The 27,787-nt window shown below is 42.8% G+C and overlaps 1 protein-coding gene across 4 annotated transcripts in view; it reads right to left on the reverse strand.

Moving 5' to 3' along the window:
• The window catches only part of PCDH10 (protocadherin 10), a 72,794-nt gene that overhangs the window by 35,686 nt on the left and 9,321 nt on the right, over positions 1 to 27,787 (reverse strand). For all 4 annotated transcript variants that reach the window (XR_011282237.1, XM_069631054.1, XM_069631052.1 and 1 more), the window contains one exon: positions 23,218 to 23,553. Coding sequence is in view for 3 of the 4 variants with exons in the window: in XM_069631054.1 (XP_069487155.1) it covers positions 23,218 to 23,553 (336 nt within the window). In the remaining variant the exon portion in view is untranslated. The remainder of the gene's footprint in view (positions 1 to 23,217; positions 23,554 to 27,787) is intronic.

Below are 27,787 nucleotides of genomic sequence, written 5' to 3' on the forward strand. Positions count from 1 at the left end.
GCTGGCAATAGTCCAGCTGGAATGCTGTGCCAAGTTTAGAATACTGGTGCAGGCATCCACCATAGGTGTAGCAGCATGCATTTGTTCTCCTGCGGGCACCATAGAGGGCTACTTATTTGTGCTTCATGATCATCAGAGGTGTGGCGGAGAAGAGAGGTTTTACTCCACAGGTTTCTTAAGTGACCAGCCCACAAACAGTTATGTGTGCGTGGAGTTCTGGTGTAAGGGGGCAGGAAACATAAGGACATTATGCTTTTCATTAAGGGAAGAAGTGGGGGCAGATTAAAGAATGGATATCCTCCAATTTTGGATTATATGTTCACTGTGTGTTATTTCTAATGAAAATGATCGACTGAATAGAATACAGATTGAATTCGTACGTTTTGAACGGATTATTCTGTCAGGCTAAACGAGAATGTTCGTCAGTGTTTAATGCCTTTTTAATTTTCTAGGAAATGTTAATATGTGTGACTCCCACTTCTCTTGCTTTTTCTGATAAAGTAATATTACGATGTACACATTTATTAATGCATTCTCTCACTTTGTGATGCTTTGTAATTACACATTGATTGTTTAATGCCTTGTGTGGGCAGGTGAATTATGTGTCCCAGTTATTCCTACTGCAGGGTTAAGTGGTATAAGTATTGCCCATTTTCCAAGTTCATTATTCTGCGTATTATTCATTAATTGCTTAGTTCGCCTTTGAAGTTAAGCGGCTGGTGGATAGACCCACCATGTTACTCTTTTTCAGATATGCCTAGAAACAGTGAAAAGACAGCAGGTGCCCCATCAGAGGACAGCCATACTGAACAAGGTAATGAAGCAGCAACTTCCTTTTACGGACATTAAGAGCAGGAAGACTAAAGCCAGAGAGCTAATAGTGGGCCTCCCTTAGAACCTTGAAGACGGGAGAGTGTGCAACCAAAGGTAGCATTTTCACATTTTCCCAAGATCCAGAGATTGCCCTAACGCTTGCAATCGTGTCCTTATGCAAGATGTACAAGCAACTCAGCAGCAACCTCCACTTGCTTGTCAGCAATTGGCTAAGGTAGAGTCCTCCACGTGGATGTATAAAGAAACCTCGTGCACATTATGGGGAGCACATTGGAGGAGAAATGGGGCATGAAGTTTGCAATGATATTCTGCAATGACCAATCACTATTTCTGAGAGTTCTGGGAATTTAGCTCCGAATTTTTATGCCATCTGACATTTTTTATGAATATAGATCTTCTCACAAATTATAAAAACATACTTTTGTTAATGACAGGCTCTGGCAGAATTACAACCGGAGGTGAAAATGATGACTGTATTAGCTGACAATGCAAAGAGACTTGTTGCTGTGGTTGGCCAAATTGCAGAGGAGGGCGTATACAGAACTACATTAGAGCACTAACTAAGAATTCACTAGTCACTCTGTTAGGATAGTAAAAAAATTATCTTTAATTCTAAGACATTACAATTACACAACATAGGTGTGGTAAAACATTCTAAGACAATATATAATACAAAATGAGGAGCAATATCAATAAAGCTCAAAGTGACCCAACATGTTTCTTTCCCTTATGTACATCATTGTTTAATATTGGTGGCCAATTCTTCAGGGATTTGGTTCTAAGTAGCAGAGTCTCTGCCATCATTCTGAGTGATACATATTAGTCTGTTCAAGTACGTGATGCTCTGCAATAGTGACAAAAAATAAAATGCGAGCAACAGGTTAGTGGTTGCTCGTAGGCTAATGGTGACTCATTGCCAATAGAGAAAAACAGAGAAAGTGTATTAATCGCTCACATTATTTCTTCACCAACTTACCAATGGTAACTATTAACACTGGTATTGGGAGCATAGGAGTGTCAATCCGCGAGACCTGCTTCACCCTACAAGGGTATAAATAAAGGGAGCAGTAATTAGCGACAAAAAGTCACTGTTCATTGCTTTTTAAAACAATGTTCCAACAGGTGATCAAATTACCCTGCAAGGCATTGGATTACTGAGACACCCGCAGAACAAAAAATCGAGTACTAAGTCAACTAACATAGAATTAGTAATTTCTCTTTATGTGGATGGGATGATCAGCCGGAATGTCAAGTGTTGTACAAAGGAAAATGTCTGCTGTCATTCCAGTCCCAACTGTGGACCTGGGTCCCGTGGGAGATCTATGGAATAACAGGAATACTTATCAACTTTTAGAGGTAGTCAAAAATGTCTCTAGCTATGTATCATTCACTGTCAATATACTCGATCTATGGACTTGAAAATTAATTGTCCTGCATCAAACTATACTATACTATACTAATCAGCATCAAAAGAGTTATCTGATAGCTACTCTCATTGGGTAAAGGTCTGATGTACTCAACATGGATATGTAGCATTACACATGATCTCAATACATCTGTTACATCCAGGTGAAATTGTGGTTCGCTACAAGTAACTGATAGGCATATATTAGTCCTCACGACCGCGTGTAAGCGATTTCATGGTCACCTGCACTTCTGTAAGAAGAACAGGGAAAAGCTGCGGTGAGTCTGTGTCATGTCCGAATAATAAAACTTTAATCAAGTGGTTTTAAACCTGATTAATAAGTACGTGCTACCACACGGGGCAGCCCGCTGGTACAGAGTACTTACTAAATCTGCATGCAGCCATGAGTGGTCAATGGTTCCGTGGGAGCCTTTGCGAAAATGCGTCCTGTTCATCAGCGTCCCTGCTAAACATGTAGTCTCGTGTTCGGGTGTAGTGTGGAGTAGGCATCTTGTGTTGGAAAATAGAACCTTGTCGTACATCTATGTATCGTGGTGTGTATACCAAGAGGTCTGTTTAGTAATAATATGCGTCTTAGAGGATATCCGATTTTAACCTTGTTTTTAATGAGGATTCTTTAGGATCAATTGAAAATCTAGAATATAGATCTGGGCTAAGTGGATACCATGATACAAATGTTAGGTAAAAACAAGGGGGCGTAGTGTGTTGCGACCCACCATTATCACTGCTAGGGCCACTAAGCCCTATAAAAATTGGATGGTAAAAAGAGAACAATAGAGAGTAAAAGCGGCTACTTAGCTAATTAAGTGTCAATCAATTTCTCATTTAGCCCCAGCAAATGGCTGTTGGTCAGGAAAATCATTTGTGCTTTCTCTCTTGTAAGACTTTGTTTGTCTAGTTATGTATTCCCACTCTGATGAAGTTTGATTAATATTGACCACCTCATTCTGTTGCATGAATGTCCTGCCATCTAGAAATGGCCAACCATCGGGGCTGTTAATACTTTGTTTCTTATGCTACTTTTGTGTCTGCCAATGCGTACTTTCACTGGTCTCTTTGTTTTACCAATATACATTTTATCACATGGACACCAAATTGCATAGATCACCCATGGAGTGTTGCAGTTGGTGAATTGTTTTTGTCACCATGGTTTATTTAAACCTGTCTAGGAGTGTTGTTTTCTTAGTCGAACTGCAGCATCTGCAATTCCCACATACACTGTGGCCTGTCAGTTTATTTAGACCCCATATCTCAGTTACGGTGGTCTGTTTGATCGTTGGTTTATACATATAATTTTTTATGATCATTTCTTTCAGGTTCCTGCTCCTTTTAAATGCGCATTTCGGGGGTGCAATTGGATTGGTTCCCTTTGACAACAAATGCCAGTTCTTACTCACTATTTGTTTGATTTGATTGGACATTGCATTGAATGTACTTGCAAAAACAATGCGGTCACCAACATCATTTCCCAGTCTATTTTCCTACACACCTTCTCTATATTGTGGGATGCTCTTTTGAAGGCCTTTTTAACAATTTTGCATGGGTAACCTCTATTTGGAAATTGGTACTAAGTAAATTAACTTTTTTAATAAACTCCTCTGCGTTTGTACTATTATGTTTCAGCTTTCAAGAATTGTCTGACTGGAAGATTACCTCGAACATGCCTTGGATGAAAACTATTGTAAAAGAACAGAGAGTTTTTGTCTGTAGGTTTATGGAAAGTTTGACCATAAGACTCCTTCAATATTGTCGGCATAGATGGTTGTGTCCAGAAAGTTAAGATGGACATTACTGTTGGTCATCATAAATTGTAAGTATGGGTTTTGTGTGTTCAGCCATTCAAAAGAATTTAACATACTTGTCCCGTCACCATGCCAAATCACAAACACATAATCGATATATATTTTCCACTCGATGATGTGGGCATAGTAGGGGTTAGTGTCATTCACACTGTTGTTGCTTTCTAACAATTCAACATAGAGGTTGGCCAAAGCATGACTGCTGACTTCATGGCTGTGCCATGTATTTGTTTATATTTGTTTATAAACAATTGTTATTGAATTGAAAGTCGTTTTTTTTCTCGGTCCAAGCCATCTCGGTGCACCTGAAGATAAACAGGTTGGAGGTGGTACCATCTTGTCTTTTAGAAAAATAAGAGTTCTTCAATCATGCCAAGTGTTGCCACTTGTGGAATTCTAGTTTATAAAGGTACAATTTCAAAGGTCAGCAAGATATCTGTCTGGCTATTGAATTAATTACCCTCAAAAATATTTGATGATGCTGGTAGTGTCTTGTACATATGATGGCATCTCTGTGACATAGCCTTTCAGAATAAAATCAGCGAACATGGCTAATGGTTCCAGTAACGAGCCTGTGCCTGACACTATGGGTCTGCCTGGAGGGTTGATAAGTGTCTTATGAATTTTAGGTAGAATATAAAACTTTGGTATGCTTGGATGTTTTACCATAAGAGAGTCTGCTTCTTTCTTTGTTATCCAATTCCATTCTTTGGCTTTTTCTACCTTTGCGGAGATCAAAGAAAGTAGATGTGAGGTCAGGTCTAGCATAATTTCCTTATAGAAGGAGACATCACTCAACTGGCTGTTACATTCATTGATGTAGTCAGATCTATTAAGGAGTAGTATCGTGCCCCGCCCACCTTGTCTGCTTTTCTGATCATTAGTTTCTGGTTTGATCTTAAAGAATTGATTGCTTGTTGTTCCCTTTGGCTCAAGTTGTGAAACACCTTTTTATGGGTTATGTTGGATTCTAAACTTGCCAATTCTTTTAATACACGTTGTTCAAAAACAATGGATTCTGGACTATGACTGGTAGTGGGAGGGCTAAAAGTTGAGGCATTATGCAGACCACTATAAGATCAGAGTCACTTGTAGGTTTCTCTTGGATGTATTGATGTAGATGTATCTTCCTGAATAGTTTTTGGAACTCTAATCGAGTTGTACATTTGTCATAGCTGTTCGTAGTGACAAATCTGAACCCTTTGTTTAGCCCTCGAATTTCATCACGTGAAGGGTGATAGGAAGACACATTTATTAATAGGCCGTCCTGCTCCTCGTCTGGTGAGGTAGGTCGTTCTAGGGCATCTAATCCTTTTCCAAAAAAGGAACTGATGTGTCCCTGGTCCATAAATTACAACCCCTTTGTGGTATGCGTTGGTTGGTAAATCTACCTTCTCCTCTCGCTCTACCAGGGGTGATTTTGCTATTCCCTCTTTCGCTCATGCTGCCCTCATATTCTGAACTCCCTGAACTATAGGACGTATTGCTGAAACGTACATGTTTGGTGTTACCTTGATTCAGATCATGTGCGTAAGTTGGAACATAGTAATCTTTAGTATATATGTAGGCCTTCACATGTGTAAAATCTGTGAGGCCTTTTTTGAGGTGTCTGATGCGATCTTGCATCGTTTGTTCTTTGAAGTCAACCATTTCTTTCAATATCTCATACTCCTTTTTTTGAAAGCCTCTAAATTAACTAATTTCTTAATTTCTTCTTCAAGGGTAGTGAGATAAATTGCACATTTTTTTGTCATTTACTTGGCTGTATCGATTATTAGAATCAGCCAATCACATCTGCACTTGTTTGCTATATAACTCAATTGTATCCAGAATTGTTTGTTCTCCAAGAAATGCTGTATTAGTTGAACATCAATTGTACTGACTCCACAATTCAAACATTCCATCAAGAAACTGGAGCAAGAGCCACATAGGCTTCTCTGCCCACAGTCAGCCTCATAAAACCTGTGCTGTAGCCAAGAATCATTTATATCTGCTCCACTGTCCAAATGTGGTGATTGTACAACTGAAGCCAGTGAGAGAATTCTCAACCTGAGCTTGTGAGTTTCAGTGAGCCATCTCCCAAACCTGCCAGTGAGGAATCCCCATCAATTCTGTGGATGAGTAATCTCACCAAACGTGTGATTGGGGAATTACTCTAGCCAATGAGTGAGAAATGAGCCCAACCAGTGAGTGGGGAATCTTCCCACGTTTAACCCGTGATTGAGGACTTCTGCCAAACCTATGAGGAATCCCCCAAGAGGTTAAGTAAGGAATCTCCCAAGCCCGTGAGTATTTCCCCAGCCTGTGGGGGAGGAATCCATCTAGCCTAGTCATTAAGTGAGGAATTCCCCCAAGTCTGTGAGTGAGGAAGCCAGGAATCTCTATGGCCTCTAATGCGGAATCCCCTATCATGTAAGTGGCCAAAACCACTCAAGCCAGTCAACAAGGAATCTTCCACCCAAACCCACACAATCGTGTGCTTTGTTGTTTTGCTATGCTAGCTTACATGAATGTGTGCTATTCTATTCCAGAAGTGTGATTTGAGACTGTATTAAAGTGCATGCAGGTTGTCTTTCAGTTGGTACATAAGTTGGTATGTATTGGAAATGCCTTTTGGGTATCTGACCCCCTGCCAGGGCCACACATGAGGAGCTCACAAAACTGACACCTCAGAGTCATGTAGGTACAACCCCCCCCCCCCATAACCTCCTCCACTTGTGCCAACTGCCCAACCCCCAATATCATCTCTTAAGGCTGTGGAAACTACAAAGCTGTTTCCTCAAGAAGCCGCCCAAGGCCAATCCAATTCAAAGAACTGTCTCACCTACAGATACCACTGGCAGTGACAAGATACCATTTACATTATGAGCTCTGCATTATAGAAACATGGCTAAACTCATGGACTGCACCCTACCAGCTGGCAGTCTAGCCACTGCTGTGCTATAGCCAAGAATAATTTAAATGTGTTTTACTGTCTGCATATTTGCAAGCAAAGATATAGAAAAAGGAAATCACTGAAGGGCATCTTGGTCTGTTCTCAGCAAGTGGCATAGTATGTCAAATGAAGCATAGCTGGTTATTGCCCCACCCTCTGAGGTCTACTGGCATAGTACTGTCACCTTCTAGCCACCCATCAACAAAGACAGTAATCTTGTCTCAGCTTCCTGCAAAGTTCATTCTCATCACATAAGGAGTAAATGAAGACCCCTACTCACACTCCAGCACTGGGCTCTGTAACGTATGATTCGCCAGATGTTTTGGACTACAAGTACTATCAGCCCTAGCCACCTGAATCAATGGTAAGGGATCATGGAGTCATTGTCCAAAATAGCTGGCGAACTGCAGGTTGCAGACCCCAGCTCTAGCACCAGACAGGCAGCATGTAGTGGCCATTGCAATTTGTGAGGTTGAAGATGTGGTATGTATTCTTGGGCATTAAACACCAGATTATTCTTTTGAAGACATTCTCAAAAAAGGTCACAGAATCACTAGGTTCAAACACACCTGTAGTTTTAGAAGTAGGTCAGGGCTTATCCCATTTTACCTTTCGGCTCAAAGGTGTAGGTGCAACTGTAATATTAGGAAGAAAATCGGGGTGATCTTTGGTCAGCTGTAGCATGGCCAAAGTTGCCAGTGACCATTTCAGAAGTGGCACAAAATGGGAGACTTTGCTAGCTCAATTTAGAACAGTCTCGATATTTTGTGTGTACTCATGGCATAGAAATGCTCCCGGTTCTTCTACTGACCAGCAACGTTCAGCACACAATGTAAAGGTGTGAAAATGCAGTATACAAGCAATAGCACGAGAAACTTCAAAAGTGTTGCTGAAGGTTGGTGGGGTTTTGAGAGAAATTCCAAGGGGTTTGGGGGGAAGCTGCATATGCCCTAAGGTTGCAGGCCCTCGGGCAATTGAGAAATGGCATTCTGTTCACTGTTAGTCTGGGATTTGTCTGCCTCCAATAGTGAATACGTCCCCAACGCTTCTAATTCACAATTTGTATATCTGTATTGTCTAATGCAATGTTGAGCTGCTTGGGGCAACCATATAAAACCAATTCCGGTTTCAGTACACTGAGCTGTTACAAATGGTATGTCCTAGGTGAAATTCGTCGAGCGTCAGTTACACTGTTAAAGATGTAAGGTCAGATTATTGCAATACTACTGGAGGTGCTGCTGAGGCCTACAGTGAACAACTGACTGACGGCAGCTGTCGGCTATGGCTCAGAACAAGAATGCATTGTTGGACTGGAATTAGTTCCACTTCTAGGCTTCACAGGAAAAGAAAACATTGACCCTTCTCAAAGTTCACAAACCTTCTGTTGGTTATTGCGCTACACATCTGTAGGAATGATTAACACGCAAACTAACAGCCTGGCACATTGAACATAGGTCTGCTTGATGTGCTAAGCAGGGCTCAAGTCGAGGGTACATGCCGGTGTATGGAGTCCCTGTGCTTTTTTCAGAAGTCCCTGTGCTTTTTTCATAGGGCACCTTGAGTCCCGGGAGGATAGCTCAGTGGCAATGTGCTCGCCTTGGAAACAAGATGACACAAAGCAACACATGTTCGATCCCCGGGTCCGCGATTAGAAACCTCTGGATATTTAAGCATGTTATAAATATGCAACTAAGACAACAACAACAAATTCTCTAACAACGCCTCGAAGCCCCCGGGCTGTGTGAGCGCTTTAAAAATGCAAATAAAAAATAAATATGATGATGTTTGGTGACACCACATTCAATTGGTATGTTAATGAGTCCCCCCATTTGTTTGTTTAGGACTTGACCCCTGGTTCTAAGGTTTGTTTTTGCAGATGTGCGGAGTGGGAACCAGACCACAGAGAACATCAGAGGTCTGAGCATACGAGGTGGACACGAGCAGCACATTTGTTCACAAGTATAGTTATCTGAGGGGAGTTCATAATCTATGGGCTCTGGCCATTCCCTTTGACCACCACTATCCCAATTGTACCTTCACTCTTACTCAACAACACTGTTCGTGTTGGATCTCTCCACTTATCTGGCAGCTGCAAACAACACTGAGTTCAAATCCCACTGTCCTGAACTGCTTATCTTCTAATAAGGACTGCATGTACGACCGCACCACAGCCATTGCTTCTGATAAATCTAACTATAACACACATCTGATCTCGTCACTATGTCCCCACGCCTACAAGTGTTCTTCTACCCTCCAAGACATACTGGTCGCTCCTTACTCATGCTCAATCCCCCTCTACACTTTCTTTTCACTGTTTTACTCTACAGATTAGAATCCTTCACTTCCCTCCTAAATCTTGCTTCTCTGCACCCTCTCCCGCCGTTCTCCAATCCCTCTCCCTGATCTTACCTACTGAACTGGCTCCCATCGTCAAGGATTTAAAGCAGCATGCAATTTTGGTTCATTTTTGACATGTGGAAGGGACAAGGATTGGAAAACTGTTTCTGTGACTCCCCCATCTGCTCCGTGTTCCGAATGCGAAAGCACCTCTGCCTGCTCCTGGTTTTGATGCAGGAGTATATGCTTGGGATTCCTATGGACTCTGCATGTCTTTTGCAGCAGCAAAAGGCAGGAGGTTTCCTTTCCATGTAAATGCCCACAAGCCCCCAGTCCTGCTGGGAGGCAATTACAATTGTTTTTAAGTTGATGTGCAAACATACATTGACACCCAGGACTGCCTGTATTTCCATGCGTTATTAACATGTCAACTTCAAACAATCAGTATTCCATGGAGGCTGTTTAAATGAAAGTCTACACATCAGCAGTTCTCTCCATGAAGTACATGGGATCTACTAGTGGGCATCTATGAACCCCTTTAAAACATACAACCAAACACCTTTCACCCATAACCTTCTTTTAACTCGCCCCTATCTTCAACATCTCTCATGCAAGTGGGATATTTCTCTTCTTCAACAAAGTAGCAACTAACTTTACTAATCTCAGAAAGCTTTTTGCAGATCCCAACAACCAGTCAACTAGCTGCCTGACTCATTCTCCGGAACTTTTCCTATTCAAGGGAATCACTGACTACCTGGAGATGAACTACAATCTGCATTTTGACGCAGACACTTTTAAGAGATACTCCTGATGCACTTACCAAGCTTGTTAATTTCCGTTCAAGCATTCACTCTGTTCTGATACTGCTTGATCTATCTGAAGCCTTTGATACTCTCAACCACGGCTCCCTCTTCCTTGTCCACTTGATCATAGGCATCCAAGTCCTAGGGGTTAATTGGACTGCTTCCAATCTGTCAAACCAATAGATCTTTTTGTAGAACACTGACACCCCAACTCCCTGATGATGGGAGTTCTCAAAGACCCTATCTTTTGAGTATTCCTTCTCAGCCTACAGACCGCCTCACTAAGCAAACGTATTTGCTATTTCTCTGATCATCTATGTGTAGGGGAAACCCAAATCATCTTCTGTTTTCAACTGTTCACCCCTGAACTACTGTCACGCTATATCCAAATGTCTCTCTGCCATCCACCACAGGATGGCCTTTTGGTACCACATGTCCATTAACCTCCCTACCTAAACAGCACTGCCCTTTCTCCCATCCCCCATTTCTTTTCCCGGTGTTATCGTTATTCTACTCCGAAAGATATCCAACCACAGGGTCGTCTTTGACATCTATCTTACACTCAAACACTTCATCACCTCGAATGCATTGGATGCAAGGATAAAACTCCTAAATATATGTCTGTACCTTGCCTGCTCTCAGTCGATTAGGCTACTGCTCTAAACTCTTCCTTTGTCTACACCCTTACTCCTTCACTGTTCTAAAATAAAGTACTGAACTTTGTTACCCGTACCCTCTATAACATCTCAGAACGTCTGCTGCATTTTCTTATTCTCTTCTGGATGCTTGTCCATACACTTTCAATTCCTACTCCTGATCTTCAACAGAATTCACAGACTTTCCTTTCTATTCACAGACTTTCCTTTCTATTCACAGACTTTACTTTCTATTCACAGACTTTCATTTCTATTCACAGACTTTCATTTCTATTCACAGACCTTCATTTCTATTCACAGACTGTCCTTTCTATTCACAGACTGTCCTCCCCACCCCTTCTAATACTAGCAAACAGTTGACCTCTTCGCTCCCAAGCACTGCTCAATCTACCTGTCCTCTGCCCACATTCTGCTGTTTCCCATTTCCATTTCTTTTCACTCCTGATGCACTTCCTGCAACACCCTTACCCCATAGATATTTATTCATTGGATATTTGTAAGGCGCCTATACAGAAAATGGTGTTCAGGGTGCCACAGAAACATGGCTACTGTTCAGAGGTAGAAATGAATTCTTAACACCACTCTGACCAGAAAGCTATACCATCAGTCAGCATCAATATCCAGCCTGATCCTCCCTGATTGCATTGTATATTCATATTTGTTTCATCACCGCTTAATACCAGAGACCAGTCTCTAAGTGCAGGACTGAGATACGAACCTGTGTTGCTGTCTTGTTTTGTTTCTGTGACAAATGTGTTGCCACTGAGCTCCCCTACCGTATATTGGTTATTCTGTATCGTCCCAAGTCTATGTATCAATGTATCTTCCCCCTCAACAGTTTTTTTACCATATCAATATTTACTACAATCAATTTAAAGGACCCCATTATGGGAATTGTATTTTCTCTATGCTGAAATGCTGCACTTACTTCTGATACAAGTACCATACATAATAAGTACAAATAATACAATTAATCTATAAAACATGTGAACACAATTCAGAAATGTATCCATAGGGGGGGTTAAAGATATGCAAGCACAAGTATCAACTAGACTGAAAATTCTCATACAAGTATAATAATTATGAGCCCAATTCCGTACCGCTGCTCACTAAGCAGTCACTCTGGTAGGGGTCAAAGGGTGGAATGATGTAATTGTCTGTCATCCCTGTCTGGCAGTCTTGACTGTTCATAACGTGCGCTATGGGGACAGTCATTTCATGGGGAGGGGTGTGCTAACACGTGAATGGTCAAAGTTGGTCGAAAGCCAGAAATGATATACACATTTTATTTAGTTTGACTTTGTGTATAGACGTTTCTTATAAGCCAAACTATAGAAAAGAAAAATAACAAACATAAAAAAGAGTCCCAGTTATGGTGGACAGAGCTGTTTAAAGCAATCCATCTAAAGGTGTAGGTTATAAAACAAGAGGGGATCGGGAGTACCAAGGAAGGTATAGGCGGTGTGTGATTTGACAATGCACAAAGACAGTGTTCACATATCATCAAGCAATGGCATATGCCGTCACACAGGACCCTGGTCTGGTGGGGAAAAATATCATCAAAGACCTCAAGAAATTTCGATTTGGCCGCAACAGAAGTCTTATCTATGAATGGCAACTGCTTCAATTACAACAGGTGATGGAACAACCCTTTACTTGACTCATGCGGTTTTGAATAACAGAAAAAACTGCTGAGAAATCGAGTGTCACCATAATGGAAAGACTGCAAGAACCGGAAAAGAATAATTAAGCACAATTTACTGTAGAAATTAGTTCAGTCCTGCTACCAATATGACAAGTCATTCAACAAATCAGCCATTCTCATTTTCATAAGTACAATTTTGATTACCAACATCATTTTTGATGTTCAAACTATAAAAAGGCAGGATGGCAATAGACCTTTGACAAAACATTTATAGACATAAACAGCACTCAGGCATAAAAAAGGAAAAGACATTTTGCGAGAGAAAAATGCTGTAGTACATTAATGTGAGGATGGTGAATTTATTTACTGAAAACATTGATAGGGGTATAGCCAATGTCACTTGATTGTTATATGACATCTGAGAACATTTTCAGGGGACGATGACATAGAATATATATAATTTCCATTGAATTTATATACACCATAGAATATATGTGAATAGATATGTTGCAAGATTCAGTTTAAAGAAAATAAAAACAAATATACACTGGCAAATTTGGATGATGGCTCTAATAGAGGTGAACGGAAGAAGCTTTGCTGCCTGCAAGCAGGAATACTTGCTACGCAACTGACCTGACCATTCCATGGTGTTGGGGAGATGGCTGAGTGGCCCAGAATAAAAGGTCCATCCATCCTTTTGGCTAAATGTTTATGTTTAAGCACCACAGTTGTTGGGGAACTTAGATGTCAACCAGGGATTAGTACATTTCACACAAAACGCCTCACTCCACCAATGAAATTCCCACTGGAACCACCTCACCCCCTAAACCCCAGACTCCCACTACACAGCCACATACAACTGAGCACTCACTTTCTCTATGGGTTGAAATTTGAATAAGTCGATGTTAGCAAACAAAAAAGGTGCTACTGATTCTAAAAGTGGACCCCAAATCAGGCCATTGAAATATCCCTTGTGATGTTAGCTTGAAATTAAAGGGTGTATCCTCTTTGCCCATACCCATTAGTGATGAAATAATACGGGTGAGATTTTATCGAGTCATGAGCACTCCACTGCCACCATCCTGTCACAGAGTTCTGAATTCAGATTGGCATTTGAATCAGTGTGAGTAGTACTGTAAGTACCTGTCCTATGTCTGATTTTCCCCTGAAGAAATGTGTCCATAATTCACTTGCAAACCTTCTCCTCATTCTGCTTGCCCTGAAGAATGTCTAACTCGATTGCTGTCACAGTTACAGATGCGGGCAAGCAGCCCCATTCGCCCACATTTAAGAGTAACTCGCACCCTAAAGAAATGAAAACATCTTGCACATCATACGGCTTTGAATATTCTCCCTTCCGGTTTTTCCACAGAGTGATTTTTTTGTGTATCAACCTTTAATCCACTACGTTGCCTTACCATCCATGCTTGCATACTCAACAAAGACACTTCCAGGACAGACTCTCACTTCATTATACATAAAGTACCAGGTACTAACTCTAACTCTCCAATATCTCACAAATCAATTCTCCCCCAGAACAAACAGTTCGTAGTGAGTTGGTTCATGTGACAAATCCAAGAGATGCTCATCCTGTTCTTTGGTGATCAATTAATTTAGTGTGCAGTCGTACAGTTTAGGAAAACTAAATTATACGAGAATTGTACAACATAAAAGGTGTTTCCTGGTATCTACGAATTTTAATATTTCTCGATCAAACGCTGGATGTGGTGGCCAATAAGCAAGCACGCAAAAGCTATGCACATGCTGCTCCTTGCAGCATAGTGTTGAGTGAAAGCGGAAATGCAAATGGTGCAAAAGGTCTTGCTTTGTGTCCTGGCAATCATGACATTTTGTGACATTTGAAAAATACTCAAAAAGCATGTGAAGGCAAAAACATGTGTTGAAAATAAAGAAATGTTGAAAAGGAAGACATTAGGCGAAACATCTACTGTTAAAAAAAAGTATCCCTGCTAAATTAGTCATTCAAAACATCCATCTTTGGTGATTTATTTTATTACAATTAGAGTGAGAACAAGGCTCTCAAAGGGAAGCATCAAAATTCCCAAAGGAAGGAGGACCTTGAGGTTGCTACTGCATCCTTTGAGGATAAACATAACAGTAATAATGAGGAGTGCTGGAAAGGAATGTCCCCCAAATCGGCAGTGTCAGCAAGATTTTAGAATGTGCTTCTCACATCAGGTCAGCCTGGTTCAATCTAGTATTGCCCCTTGGAGAGACAAGATCATGAAGGAGGCAGTTTCCCTGAGCAGCACTATCTGGGCTCAAAAGGCTTCACCTCAAGCCAGACAGAAATATCTGTTCTGACTCCTCGTTCCATCGACTATATATATATATACCAGCTACACAACTGGTTCAGGATTTCGAGAGTTCCCCTACTAGTTGCTCAAGCTTTGGAGCTCGCTGTGGACCACACACGCTGCATGGACAACCACTTCCAGGCATGAGGCAAACTATGCAGTTTAAAAATACAATCAATGTAAATAGTAATCGATTACGAGATAGTAAAAGCTAACAGTGTTTCCGTCCATTTGACAAGCATTCAAGGTTAGTCACTTGAGAATTAGTTAGGGGACAGCATGGAGGGTTAATACACAGATGGATTGACTGCATTGAATCTTTAGTAATAATCATTTGCATTTATAGAGCGCTACGAACCAGGCACCTGAGCGCTGCTTATAAACACGGTGTGTGGTGCTCATTTATCAACCTCGGATGGATAAAAGGTTGAGTTTGGCCCTTCCGGGATTCAAACCTGTGTCAGCAGGCACTGCACAGATGTCAAAGCAAGCACTCTACTCGCTGTGCTATCCATTGGCTGTAAAGAACTGAGACTCTGCTCTGCCTCATTGTATGCCCAGTATAATCTGCTTTTCAAAGGGAAATGAGAAGTTGATAAGACAAGGCAAATGGAATTATGATGTAAACACATTTTGGTTAAAAATAAAAAAACACAGGAGGATATTTAGAAAGATAAATGATCTGAAAGATATCACATGCGTGATAAATGCACAGACACTGCAAGGTAGAAGTGATCCATTTGGGAGGGATTGCCACATTCATAGGGTGACCATGCATCTGCATGTGACCTGCTTGGCTTCACAGTGCTCATAATTATCGAGCATTCTGGGGCAAAGGTCCACTTCCTCTTCTCCCTTGGATTTAGGAAACTAAGAGGCTGATAACAGTGTTCTACATTTGATGGGGATGAGGTTTGTAATGTATGTTGGCACTGTGGCCATCACATTCTATAAAGTGGTAATTGCATGAAGGGTTCCGTCGACATTAGTGTGCATGTACACTTGGGTGCCCTCCATGAAATGTTCCACATTTGCAAGACGTAGTGTAAAATAAAAGTTTTAAAACAAGCTAAATTGACATTTAGCCATGGCAGGCGAGGTCCACAAAGGATTCCTATGTAGAGATCCTTTGGTTTTATGCTCGCAGAAAGTTACATCCCGTTCTGTGCCCAATTCCAGATGCAAAAACAATGAAAATCCACTGGAGTGCAAAACAAGGTGCTAAGACGTAGAAGGACATTTGTGTCTTCCTGTTATGCTCGAGACTTGGAAAAAGAGACCCGATTCTTATGCAATCAATACCATATTTCTTTGAAAAGGCATGCAGCAGTAACCCTTGTCCTTATTCTTTGTAATACTTGCAGTAAATCCTCGATCAACCCTCTCGAAGAGTATTGAGGGGGTGTACATTCCCAAAATGTTCTTCTAAAATTGGCAAAAAGATTGCCATTTTCCTAATTAGAAGGATTGGAAAATGGATGGCAAATGAGGCAGTACTCTAGTACTGCCACTTTTTAAGATCTGCTAGTTTATATCATGTGGCAGACTGAGTTATAGACCGGGATGTATGCAACATGTCTGCCGTTTTGCTTTGTCTGCCACATCTGCCTTCATTACAGCCAGCATGTAGTTCTCACTATAACCAAAAAGTGATGGGTAGAAGGTTTTGAATTAATCTGAGCCATTGACACTGCTCTGGACAACCTTCCACACCACAATTTTTTTGCATGTCGGCGCCAATGCAAAATGGGTCCAGCCATATGAAAATCAGTCAGGTAGTGCCACCAATGAGAGCAGCCCAGCCCGAACTGCTAGGCCAGGTCCCCTCTGCACGGAAACGATTCATAACCTTCCAGCCACCACTCTTTTGTTTTACTTAAGCCTCTGTGGGACTGGTATGCCCAGCCGTTGGTCCTGAGCCTGCTGGGCCTAGTGACCCAAGCTACTCCTCACTGATTAGGCCTAACGAGGCTGTACCATCTCTGGAAATGCGTGTGGTCTTGTGCAGAGGGGATGTGATCTAGCAGTTCAGGCAGAACTGTCCCTTTTAGGGTGGGACCAAGCCTCAAGCCTGATTTGCATATGATCTGTCCCCATCTGCATTGGCTTGGCAGGCTGAAAAACAAATGCATGGAGTGGTGCCTAGAGCTGTGCCCAGGGGTATGATTAATTCAAAACCTTCCAGCAATCACCGTTTTGTTTAGCATGTCATTTTCATGCTGGTGGCAATTTAAATGGATTCCCCTTGAATCCACCTGCGTTTAGGACTAACTAAAAGGCAGTCTGATTTCATAAAATATAATTTAATTGCCTCCCACAATCATTAATTGCTGAAGGTATTTATTTACACTGTCAAACACATAGTGGAAAAGCAAGGTGTAAATGGAATTTTGCCTGTGTTTTACTATTTTCTTTATCACTATGGAGGTAATTTTGGAAATCCCTGTAAATCTCATTGAAGGGACCACCTATTTTTGCACTTAAACATGCAATGCTTGTAATTTGCCCTGTGCATAATCGCCTGTACACGTATGTTTATGCACTTCAGAGTGCAAACAGAGTAAATGACACCTGCCATTTATTCAAGGCAGGCAGCGTTTAGAATGAGTTATATGAGGCATATTCCATAGTAACCCACAGCATACATGCCAGCCTGAACATGTTCTACTGACGTAAATGCTGTCACATTTGTATGGTGGAGGGTGGGGAAGCAGGAATGGCTAATTTGTTGAGTGCCCCCTCTCCGCCATACAAATGAATGCAAATATGGCGTGGTACAAATTCCAGGCATAAGATGTTTACACACACATTTTACACATTAATTTTTGCTCTTACGCCATTACGAACATGACCCTTATGCCTTTTGAAAGGATTAAACTGCATGGAGGGGGTATTTTGTATGAAAGAGCAAATGCAATTAACAAATAAATACAAATTACTACTTATGAAATAAATGATAGAATTATACCATAGACCAAAAGGAGGACACATTTTGGTCTCAGCCACCGTAGAGGTTCTAAAGGAACACACCTTGTCCATGCAGAGGCAACTTGTGACCCGCCCAGTGTTTTCACCAGACCGTGGTTTGTAGGTGGAAAGGAAATTGAGACAAGGAGAACAGGGATGGGGAAGAGTGTGAAAAGTCAGGGAGACAAAAACGTACAGTCTTAACGTGTTTCTTATTTTTGATAACACTGAAGGCACATAGTGGGCTCTCACATTCTGGGAAGACTATTTGATGCTGAATCCGTAAGAAGAGTGCTTCTGTGGGGAATCTGAGGATTTATCGTAAAGGAATAAGGACTAACAAAGTGATACTCAAGGGTGCCCATTTACAATGAGCCAGAAATGCTTTGTAAATCGGGCCCCAACTCTACGGGCTACTGCTATTCAAGCAGATACCTAACGTCCAGGCACAAAGCTAACTCCCACCACAAAACAATGCACATAAACGGTCTAATGATGTTGGAAAAGTCCTCTGCTGCAAGGAGTCTTGCCAAAGACAAAATCAACTACGACATGCCTTACCATGAGGTTCACGAAATGGCTCAAAATTATTTGAGCTAAAATGCTCTAAATATAGGTATACATGAGGTGCAAATGTGTGTTTTGCATTTATGATCGTGAATTGCGTTAATATAATGCATGCGTGTATATGGCAGCCAAAATGTCTCGCTGCTGCCCAACACGATGTCATCAATTTTATCTAAACTAGATGAAAGGCTGATGAGGCTAGCACTAAAGGAGTTGATTTTACACTGATCCCTGCAGAAAGTGCATTGCCCCAATGAGCTACATCATCCACCGCTCAACGTTTATTTACTGATTAAGAGGAGCAGATGCTGCGACATTAAACAGCAAAAGAGATGTCTACGATCAGATGGAATACCACGATAAGTACAATTACTGAACGATGTCATGAGTGGTTCAGTTACGAACCTCACTCTGGAGGCTCAAATTGCCAAACATGATCATGTTTACAAAGGGACACATTCCGGTGTTCGCATTTCAAGGGTGCGGTGTACACCAGAAGGCTGGTTCAATGCATGCGTGAACTGTGCACACGTAAGGTTAGTAAAAGATGCGACTCGCTGCTTGCTTTAAAACGTGATGTTCCTGTCGTCCATGTTTACATGGAAGGGTTCACGCAGAGACGCAGCCGGAGTCTGAAGCGCCATTTTACCAAAATGCCTCTGCATCAGAACATAGCTGCAAGCAATGCCGGAGCTTGTTTTTGAGATGGAAGGACACTACACAAAGGTATATCCTAAGCAATGCAGATAAGCAGCCACCCTTAGCTATGAAGTGACACCAGGCCCTACAATTACTTTTCATCTTTTGTTCTGTCCATCGAATGCCCTTCCAGGACCTCATGGGGAAAGCAAGACCTTCACACCCCTAGAACTTTAAATATAATCTTCTGTGCTATTTAGACAGGTCTTTTGGTTGAACTAAATGGGCTTGTTAAGTGTTTTAAAGTGCTGCCAGAGTGCTTGGAACCTGAGCAGGAAAATGTGAAACAAAAACAAAATAAACACTAGTATCGGGTTGCTATATTGCACATCATACTGAATTCCTTCTGCTTGGCAAGTGGTGTAATTTTAGCCGTTCTCATCACCAAATTCCCTGCACTCACTTTTTCACCTTGGAAGGAAGAACTGAGGCGTCCCTGACTTGCACTTGCATAATGTGAGCCATAGTTGAGCGCACGTGAAGTATACATGCAGACTAAGGGCCCGATTCCTGAAATATTTGCCCTGTTCAAAGTGAATTTGCACTGCTGAAAATTGACTTTGCACTGCCAACACAAACCCTGGTTTATGGAACTGTGCAAAGTCCGGGCAAAGTAATTTTTACTGCAAAAATGACTATGCGCTGACTGCAATGCAAAAATACACTTTCGGCGGTGCAAAGTGACTTTTCAGCCGTGCAAATTCACTTTGAACTGGGCACACATTCCATGAATCGGATAAATGATTTAACTGTGATGTATGCGGAAAGGGTATGATCAACCCAGAAAATAGTGTGTGATGCCTGGCTACAATGAACAATGAATTTCAGTAAACCTCGTGAGCAAGTAAGCAGCCTTATTGAATGCACACATTTATTTTGTTAAAAATGACACGCGATTCTTGTATTATGTAATTGCAGATTGGATGCACGTGCAAAGTACGCACAATTTATTCAATCTCAAGAGTGTTTTGACAAATCTCTCAAACCCAAGGAAGAGCATCAGCTGACTGCCAGCAGACAATACTGGCAGAAATGGGTTAAAGGAACTGATGATGGATGTTATGTTACTTGTTCAAGACATTAAAAAAGCAAATGTTTTCTATCAAAATGGAGCACTCAAGAGCACAGAGAAGAGAGGGGAACTCGATGACATGCTGCTTCGAGGCATCATGAAAAAACAAACTTCATGGAGCTGTCCAATACTGGCCTGTGTTTACTAGGTGACAATATAGTGTTAAAAAAACTGCAGCAAGGCTCCTCCTCGCACTCTACCCAAGAGTACACATCACCCTTGCACTCAGGACACTCCACTGGCTGCCCATCAGGTGATGGGCATTTTCAAATTCATGTACATTACCCACCGCGCAAACCACAAGAAAGTCTTGGATCTCCTCCAAAACAATCTTACTTGCTGCCGCTATACCAGAATCCTCAGATCAGGCTCTGCACACTAACTGGTAGTCCCTCTTTTCAAGTTCTTCAGATTAAGAGGTGCCCGTTTCTCTGTCCGCGCACCCACTTTGTGGAACTCCATCCCCGTGGCGTTCCGCCTCATTCAGGAAAGCCCTCAAAACCTGGCTGTCCCCCTCATCCCCCGACTTCCCTGCTCCGCTCTGCACTAACCCTCCAGTCAGCTACTAGTCTTTGCTTTCAACCGCTTTGCTCTGCTACCCAACCTTCCTTGTGGGACGCCAAGCACACATGGAAGAATCAAGTAGTCACTCCATCAACTTGCACCTGGAACGAATACTGAATGTGGGCCAGGTATTGCACTCATATGACCTTGGAGGGTGGGAAATGCATTGCACTTAAAATGCACCTCTGGAAACTCACGCTGATCATCCCGTAGAAAGACAATCAGGCACCTTGGACCCCTCCCTCGTGATTGGCACTGCATGTAACTCTAAATCACAGGAGGGTGGGCCCTGCCACCATATGTAATCATGAAATGGGGACATTGCTTTCGCACTAGAAGGAACTAGGGATGGCAATCTCTCACTCATAGGGTATTATGTATTTATCTAGCACTTAGATCGTCTGTGAAACATAGCACTGCTCCTTGTACATAGAAGGAACCCAGGAAGAAGACATTGTTGTTTGTACAGCTAACATATTTCTCCTCTCGCACACCACACGTTAGTGGAAGGCACAGTCTCACGCCACACGCCATGCACTCACATATTACACATCACCTCTGACATAAAAATGAAGCTACTTTTAATAACAAAAATTTAAACTGTAGCTTCCCACATAACTACCTCCTTAACCACAATCCCCCCTTTAAGTCCATAGTATACCTTAGCTATGACCATTCTCAATCCATTTAGACATGGGTGACTAGCATGGTCGTTGCCATCCTTTCATAATTATAATGGATGAAATACACACATGCATATTAGCACCTCCTGAATTCTCCCAAATGTTTAGACTCTGGTCCCTCCAAGAGCGTTCAACTAAAAGCAAGTTGGGACCATAAATTATGGTGAAAGGCGCAATAACAGCATACATACTCAATTAATTAATTAATTAATGCAACTAGGGTGGAGGAAGCACTGTAGCATCTGATGTTTATTGCAAACAGGTACAACTACATTCACGCTGATTGAGGCAGCCATACACAGTAGGCATTGCCAAAACTAGTTGGTTCTTTGTGTCACAGCCTTAGAAAAGCCTGGAGGCCAGGATGCATGGCCTTGTATATTTCTACAGTTATTTAAAAACCTGAATGTTTGCAGCCATTTTATATCTATTGGTTCAAAATGTGTACACATTGGTGATGAAAGATGTACTGAATATAGCATTTAAGCCATGTAGCTCATCATGAAGTGTGAATGTTTTCAAATAATTATGTACATCAAATTTAGCCAGATACTTATAGACACTTCCATGTCTGAGCGATGATATGAGGTATGGTGACCTATGGAGAGGCACTGTGATACATTTGTGTTTGTCTGTATTACTATTTTCCCGAGAGTATTATTTATTGAGCAGGCCGAACAGAACTGATCATGGAGCATGGCTCCAAGAGGGGTGTATACTGCGTCATCGTAAGGAGGGGGTGTGCTCTGCTAACTCCATAAGTAATAAGCGGACACAAAGGAGCTGTAAAACATATCTCTTTTTGAAGGAACAGTGCAACAATCTTGACATGGTTATACTCTATAGCCAAAGGTTTCTGATACGACTCTGCCCAAGAATATCAAATATAAAGATGTTTACATTGCCATGTGACATCAGCGACACACACGCCCGTTTTAGTAAAGCAAGCCTAGCTTTCAGTACTCCCTCCACCCATCTCCACAAAAGCTAAAATGCCACAATGAGCCACACAATTGAAACAGATTGCAAATGGAAGATGTTTTTTTTAATATATATATATATGTAGTTGTTTTTTGTTTATATACATTTGCAACATGAACAACCTGAAGAACCCTCTTCAATGATGAATAAAATGTTAATTGGGACCGAGTTACATCTACTGTTATCATATGTATAAAGAAGGAAAGATGCCATCCTTCCAGTTTACTGCCGAATGGGCACCTTGTTTCTTTCAGTAAGTTGCATTATTTGTAGCCCTCTGAGAGTAGAAGGGAAAAGGGCCTTAGATAAAGCTGTCACATGGAAATAATGCAATGTGGCATTCCTTCACCCCAATTCTCCTCTCTCCAATGATTCCATTGTACAATGTCTTAAAATTCCCAAACCCATGACCCAGATCCCTAAGACTGCAGAGAAATCATGACACTGAAATGAGGGAACCACAGGGCATTGCCATGCTGTGGGAACACGTATCTGGCTTGCAATTGCAATCACCAATCACACCACAGAATGGTTCCACAGTAAATTCAGAGGCATCACAGGTGTATAAACACACATCAAACCAACTCATTACAATTCAAGAAAATATGAGTGAGCTCTTATATGCCAAAGATGCCTCCACTACGGACAGAACAGCAGCCATTTCATTTAATAACAGGGGAAATGCATTATCCTTTAAAGCCACTCAAACAACGAGAGGGTTCTAAGATTGATTTTACAAGTACTATCTGAAGAACCACAAAAACAAGGCCATTAACTATGCTGTCAGTAAGGGGTGCAGTCTACTGCTCAAGAGCCATTTGGAAGCTCTCCAATTATCCAACCTTCCAATAAGTAATGAACTCTTGCTTGCTTAGATACTTTGTTGGCACACTATGCATGCGTTGTCATGGCAGTTATATAGACTACTTACTCAAATATGGGGGTTTGTAAGGCGCTCTGGTGCCTGATAGCAGACCATCCAACTCCTTCCGCTCTTTCCTTTCAAGAGTGTTCCCGCCACCATTGACAACTCCAAGTAGGGCCTTTTCTTTGCCAAAGGTGGAGAAGGACCTCTCTCCCCCAGGCTGCACTTCAGGTGCTTCAAAAACCTCAGTGTCTGGAACTGAGTCCATGCCAGGCACGTGGAGGTTGGTGCGGTAATCTGCTGCCTGGCGTCCATCGGAAGGGACAAAAGAGGGCATCCAGCAGCGATCCGAATGGCCAAGGGCTTTGCATTCCTCCGTGCAGTTGGAAAAGAGATCTGTGCCTGCAAGCAGGAGAGAGAGGTATAAGCTTCAGACACCATCATCTGCTTTCAATATCAGATATTAAGGATCATGGGAATCCTGTGATACGCGACTATACTAATTTGCAAAGAGGACAAATACTGCTTTTAGTTACAAAATATGCGAACCTGCCAATGTTTTCAGATATGAGTTTGGGTTTGACGAGAGTATCTTCCTCATGTGTATAGGTGTTAAGGTGGCAGGACGGGTGGTGGACTCAGTATTCTCTTGAAGCGACGCATTTTAAAAACTATACACCCATGAACTAAAAAACAAAAAGGTACATATTAGCTAGTTTTGACTAAAACAGCTGTTGGGTATAAATGACTATTTTGGGGGATATTCCTAAAGAAAATGTCCCTTTTGAGCATATCTATTTATCTTGGTTTACCTTTTGACAGTGCAGCAAAATGTTCTAGACATGTCCTCGGAGTGCAAAAAAAGTGTGAGAGGAACACAAAAATGTAGGGTTTCAGCAAGAACAATTAGCCTCATCATTGCATAAAGGCAGGTGAGAGGGGTTTTCCGAAATAATGGATTCCCACTTTACAGAATAAACACCCGAATACACGGATGGTAATCAACATATCCTAAGAAGCCAAGATGTGTACTCAGCTCTTTACTTGCTACATGGTTTGCCATCCAAAAGCAATGCTTTCCCAGAACAACCTTATGAGAAGATTGTGTTGGATTCTGAAATCTAAGGAAAGGACAAAGATCGAGAAAAGAAAGCATAGATCTGCCTTGCTCAGGTGCCGACCCATATGTGACCAGTGGTTCATCAAATTCCTGAATCATTACTGTTAATGTCGATATATTATACCGTATTTAGTAACTACTTTGACTTATATGTACAGTTGCAATACCGGCCTCCAAATGATGTGTGGAAAGGGGGGGCATAGCTTGTGGAAAGTTCATCAGTTCAAGAGAAAGGAAGGGTACAGATGGTGGGCACCCGCCTGCAAATGTTCATCAGTGCCTTGGACAGCTGCTTCCATACTGATTCCAGCCACCCAGCCTATCATTGGAAGGGTAGAGGCAGACTTTGTGACACGCCTGCTGCCTATTAACAAAGCTGTAAATGCCTGGTCTGCCTGCAAAGTTCCTCTATGACATGCAGAGTGGAGACAAACGTGGCTCTCCACTGAATGCCTTTGGAGGGACACTTCAGACTGAAGATGTGTTTACTTCTGGCATAAGAAGAGAAGGCAATGACACTGATGAGAAAACGGCAGCATAATCATGCACACAGGCACAGCAATAGTTAGGAGTTTGTAAATACTACACAAATAAACGGTGCCGGGGTAGCAGAGCTGAGCTCCTCGGTACATATACAATGATTACACGCATGCATGAACGCCAAACCTAATTAGTGATTTCTCGTGCGAATATTACAGAACTGAAGATCAACCAAGTGATCAGGCTGCGCTTTTCCCAATGCATTTGCGGCTCCATCCTACAGAAAATGGGATTCGCGTGCCCACCAGCGCCATCCAGCAGAAGAATGTGCTTCGAAAAACGGCCATCACACATAAACTGACCCGATCATACACAGGTCATCTTCGCATAAATGATGAAAGTGGACATCTGCCACAGTACTAGCAATGGAAGCTGGGCCAAGGAGGGCCTGGCACGGCGCCTTGTGAGGCGTTATCGTGGCCTTTCTACTGAGCCTGGGGAGTACAGGAGTTCTCCTCACTGCCTCCCTCAATAGTGAATCGCGGTGCTGGAAGACGATCTTAAATAAAGGACTTAGGGATTAAGGATGGGTAAATAACGAACGAAAAGGACACACTGTACATTACAAAAAACATCCGTCGTGTTAATGTGAGAAACAACGTTAAGATTTCTAACAGGCGGAAAGGGTTTGCAAAGACGGGAAACTCGAAAAATAAAAGACGGGGAACATTTCAATGAGCACAAAAAGAAAAACAATAAGCAGAAGTGGCATATTTCCGCAATGAACGCAAACAAAAATGCGTGCTTAAATATCACTGTCTGCCAGCGCCTGCACTCCTTCTTAGCCCAAAAATGCAGAATGAAGGAGTTCACTCCACTGAACTGCACGCACACGGCAGACGTGACACCAGCCCGCCTTTTCTAGAGGAAGCTGATAACTGGAGACATATCAAGGGGGGAGTGAGAGGGGGCATGGTCTCCCCTCTGCAGCCAGGAAAGGAGCCAGCTCGAAGAGCAGACCTTCAGTTCTGCTCCCCTGGCATGGAGTAAAATGTAATTTATGTCCTATCATCTGGCGTGAATACTAATAACTTGTAATTAAATATTGCTCCGCTGAGCAAATGAATTTCGAACGCACGGAGCAGCCGACGTTTGCCACGGAAGGGAATTGGAAAGCGAGCCGTGGGTGACGGTGGCCCCGTGCAGTGCAGCGCGCGGTGAGGGGAGTGGGTGAAATGGCGCCCGGAAGGGGCGCGAGCGGGTGATGAGGCTGTCGCGAGCGGGCGCCCGGCCGCTGCTGAAGTAACGGTCGCGGGGCGCGCTGCCCGCTTCCGGCGCGCGTTTCTGTGCGCGCGCTCTCCCTCGGCGTCTGCGAAAAGAAGACAATGCAGCGCCGGGAAGGGCTCGTGCAGTCACCCTCAGCTGCGCGGCCGCCACTGTGCACAGCGCACGTGACTGCCCGCCTTCCCGGGGTCGCGAAGCTGCCGTTTGTGGGTTCGTTTCAGCAATAATCTAAGAGAACGAGACGTGAAAATATCTCGGAGGTTAATTCTCAACAGAAACATTTGGAGAATGTCCGTTGGTTAAAATGAAAACCAGCACTGTATCAAAAATTCGGCCTCCCATTTTTAACATGGGTATGCAAGCCTTTTTGGCGGTCTTTAAAGATAGGCCTTTGAGGAAGGCGCAGGCGTCTCTTCCCCTAAACACCTTCGTGGGTCCGCTGCCCAAACCCGCTCTCCCTTTGCGCCCTGTATTTCTCCACCGACCAGCTTCTCAGTCACCCCTCCAATCACCTACTGTGGCCTGACCATGCACTCCTAACCACACCGGCCATCCCCGTTTTACCTATTCTATTTCCAAATGTATATTCATGTCTATATTACGTACTCGAAATGTAACTGACGCTTAAAATGTTCGAATGGGCAGGGGCGTCTTGCATAAACTCCGTTAAATGACGTAGTAGCAGGCGAGCTACAATGCCTTCAGAAGTAACTCGTTTCTGTTCGGTAGAGGTGGTAAACACAACCCCTAACTCTGGAACAGAACATGGTGACATGCCAGGAGAAACACGGCAGAGCCGAGAAAAAAACGACCACGCGGCCTGCGGAAATGTATACTTCGTCACAAACGTGTTATTCGCCTTGAAAGCGCCGTCTATTGCTGACATATACCGCCAATGCTAAACGCCCCCAAAACATGTCAAGGTAGGGAGCACTGGGGCAGGAAACTGGTAAACCTTTGCTAGCTTTGCCCCCTGTAAGATGAAGTGCACAAAGGGGCTTCCTTGTTTAAACCTTACATTTGCTGACTGCAAATATAGCCTCCCCACATTTTAGAAAACATTGGGCATCAGATACTTCACAGGTTATGTCCCCCCCGCCCCTCTTCTACCCCTTCCGCACCCTCAAGCAGGGTGGCGACGAGCGGGTGTCTGCCTGGCAGCCGATCTACACCAAAGAGCCCAGGCTGTAAGTATGCGTGAGATCCGTGCGGACCGAGGGCAGCCGGCAGTGTCCACCGGCTTCCATTCTTTCGAAAGGAGAATGATAGATCCTGCGCTTGGCTCGCTTTGACTAAGAAACAGAACATCGAGATCGCAGTGGTGTTACTGCGGGTTTACTGCGCGTGCCACGAAGTCGTGCAAACATCAGAGGCGCGCTTCACAAGTCACACATAGCACTGCACTTGTGACTTGGAGGATTGCTCGGTGCATCCACTTGTGTTGCCATCAGTCTAGGAAAAGCCCGCCCTTCGTGCAAATGGTAATTACGTCCTGTTCGTTTCATTATTATGAATCATTATGTTGATGGCCTCGTCTGATTGAAATTCTCAATCAAGCTGAGAGCGCGGCCAGTGACACGGGGCCTTTAAGTAAATGAGATGCTTCCATAGAGGGAGAAAAGCTCCCCTCGAGTTACCAAAATACCCATTACCGTGTCAGCGCCTCTGCATACGCTCAGGTCGGGGAAAGGCTAAACGCAGGGATTCTCGAGACACAATAACCCACAGCCCCTAAAGGAGACCCTCAAATGG

Source organism: Ambystoma mexicanum, chromosome 6q, assembly GCF_040938575.1.
Source record: "Ambystoma mexicanum isolate Mex_15411 chromosome 6q, UKY_AmexF1_1, whole genome shotgun sequence".
Classification (NCBI taxonomy): Eukaryota; Metazoa; Chordata; class Amphibia; order Caudata; family Ambystomatidae; genus Ambystoma; species Ambystoma mexicanum.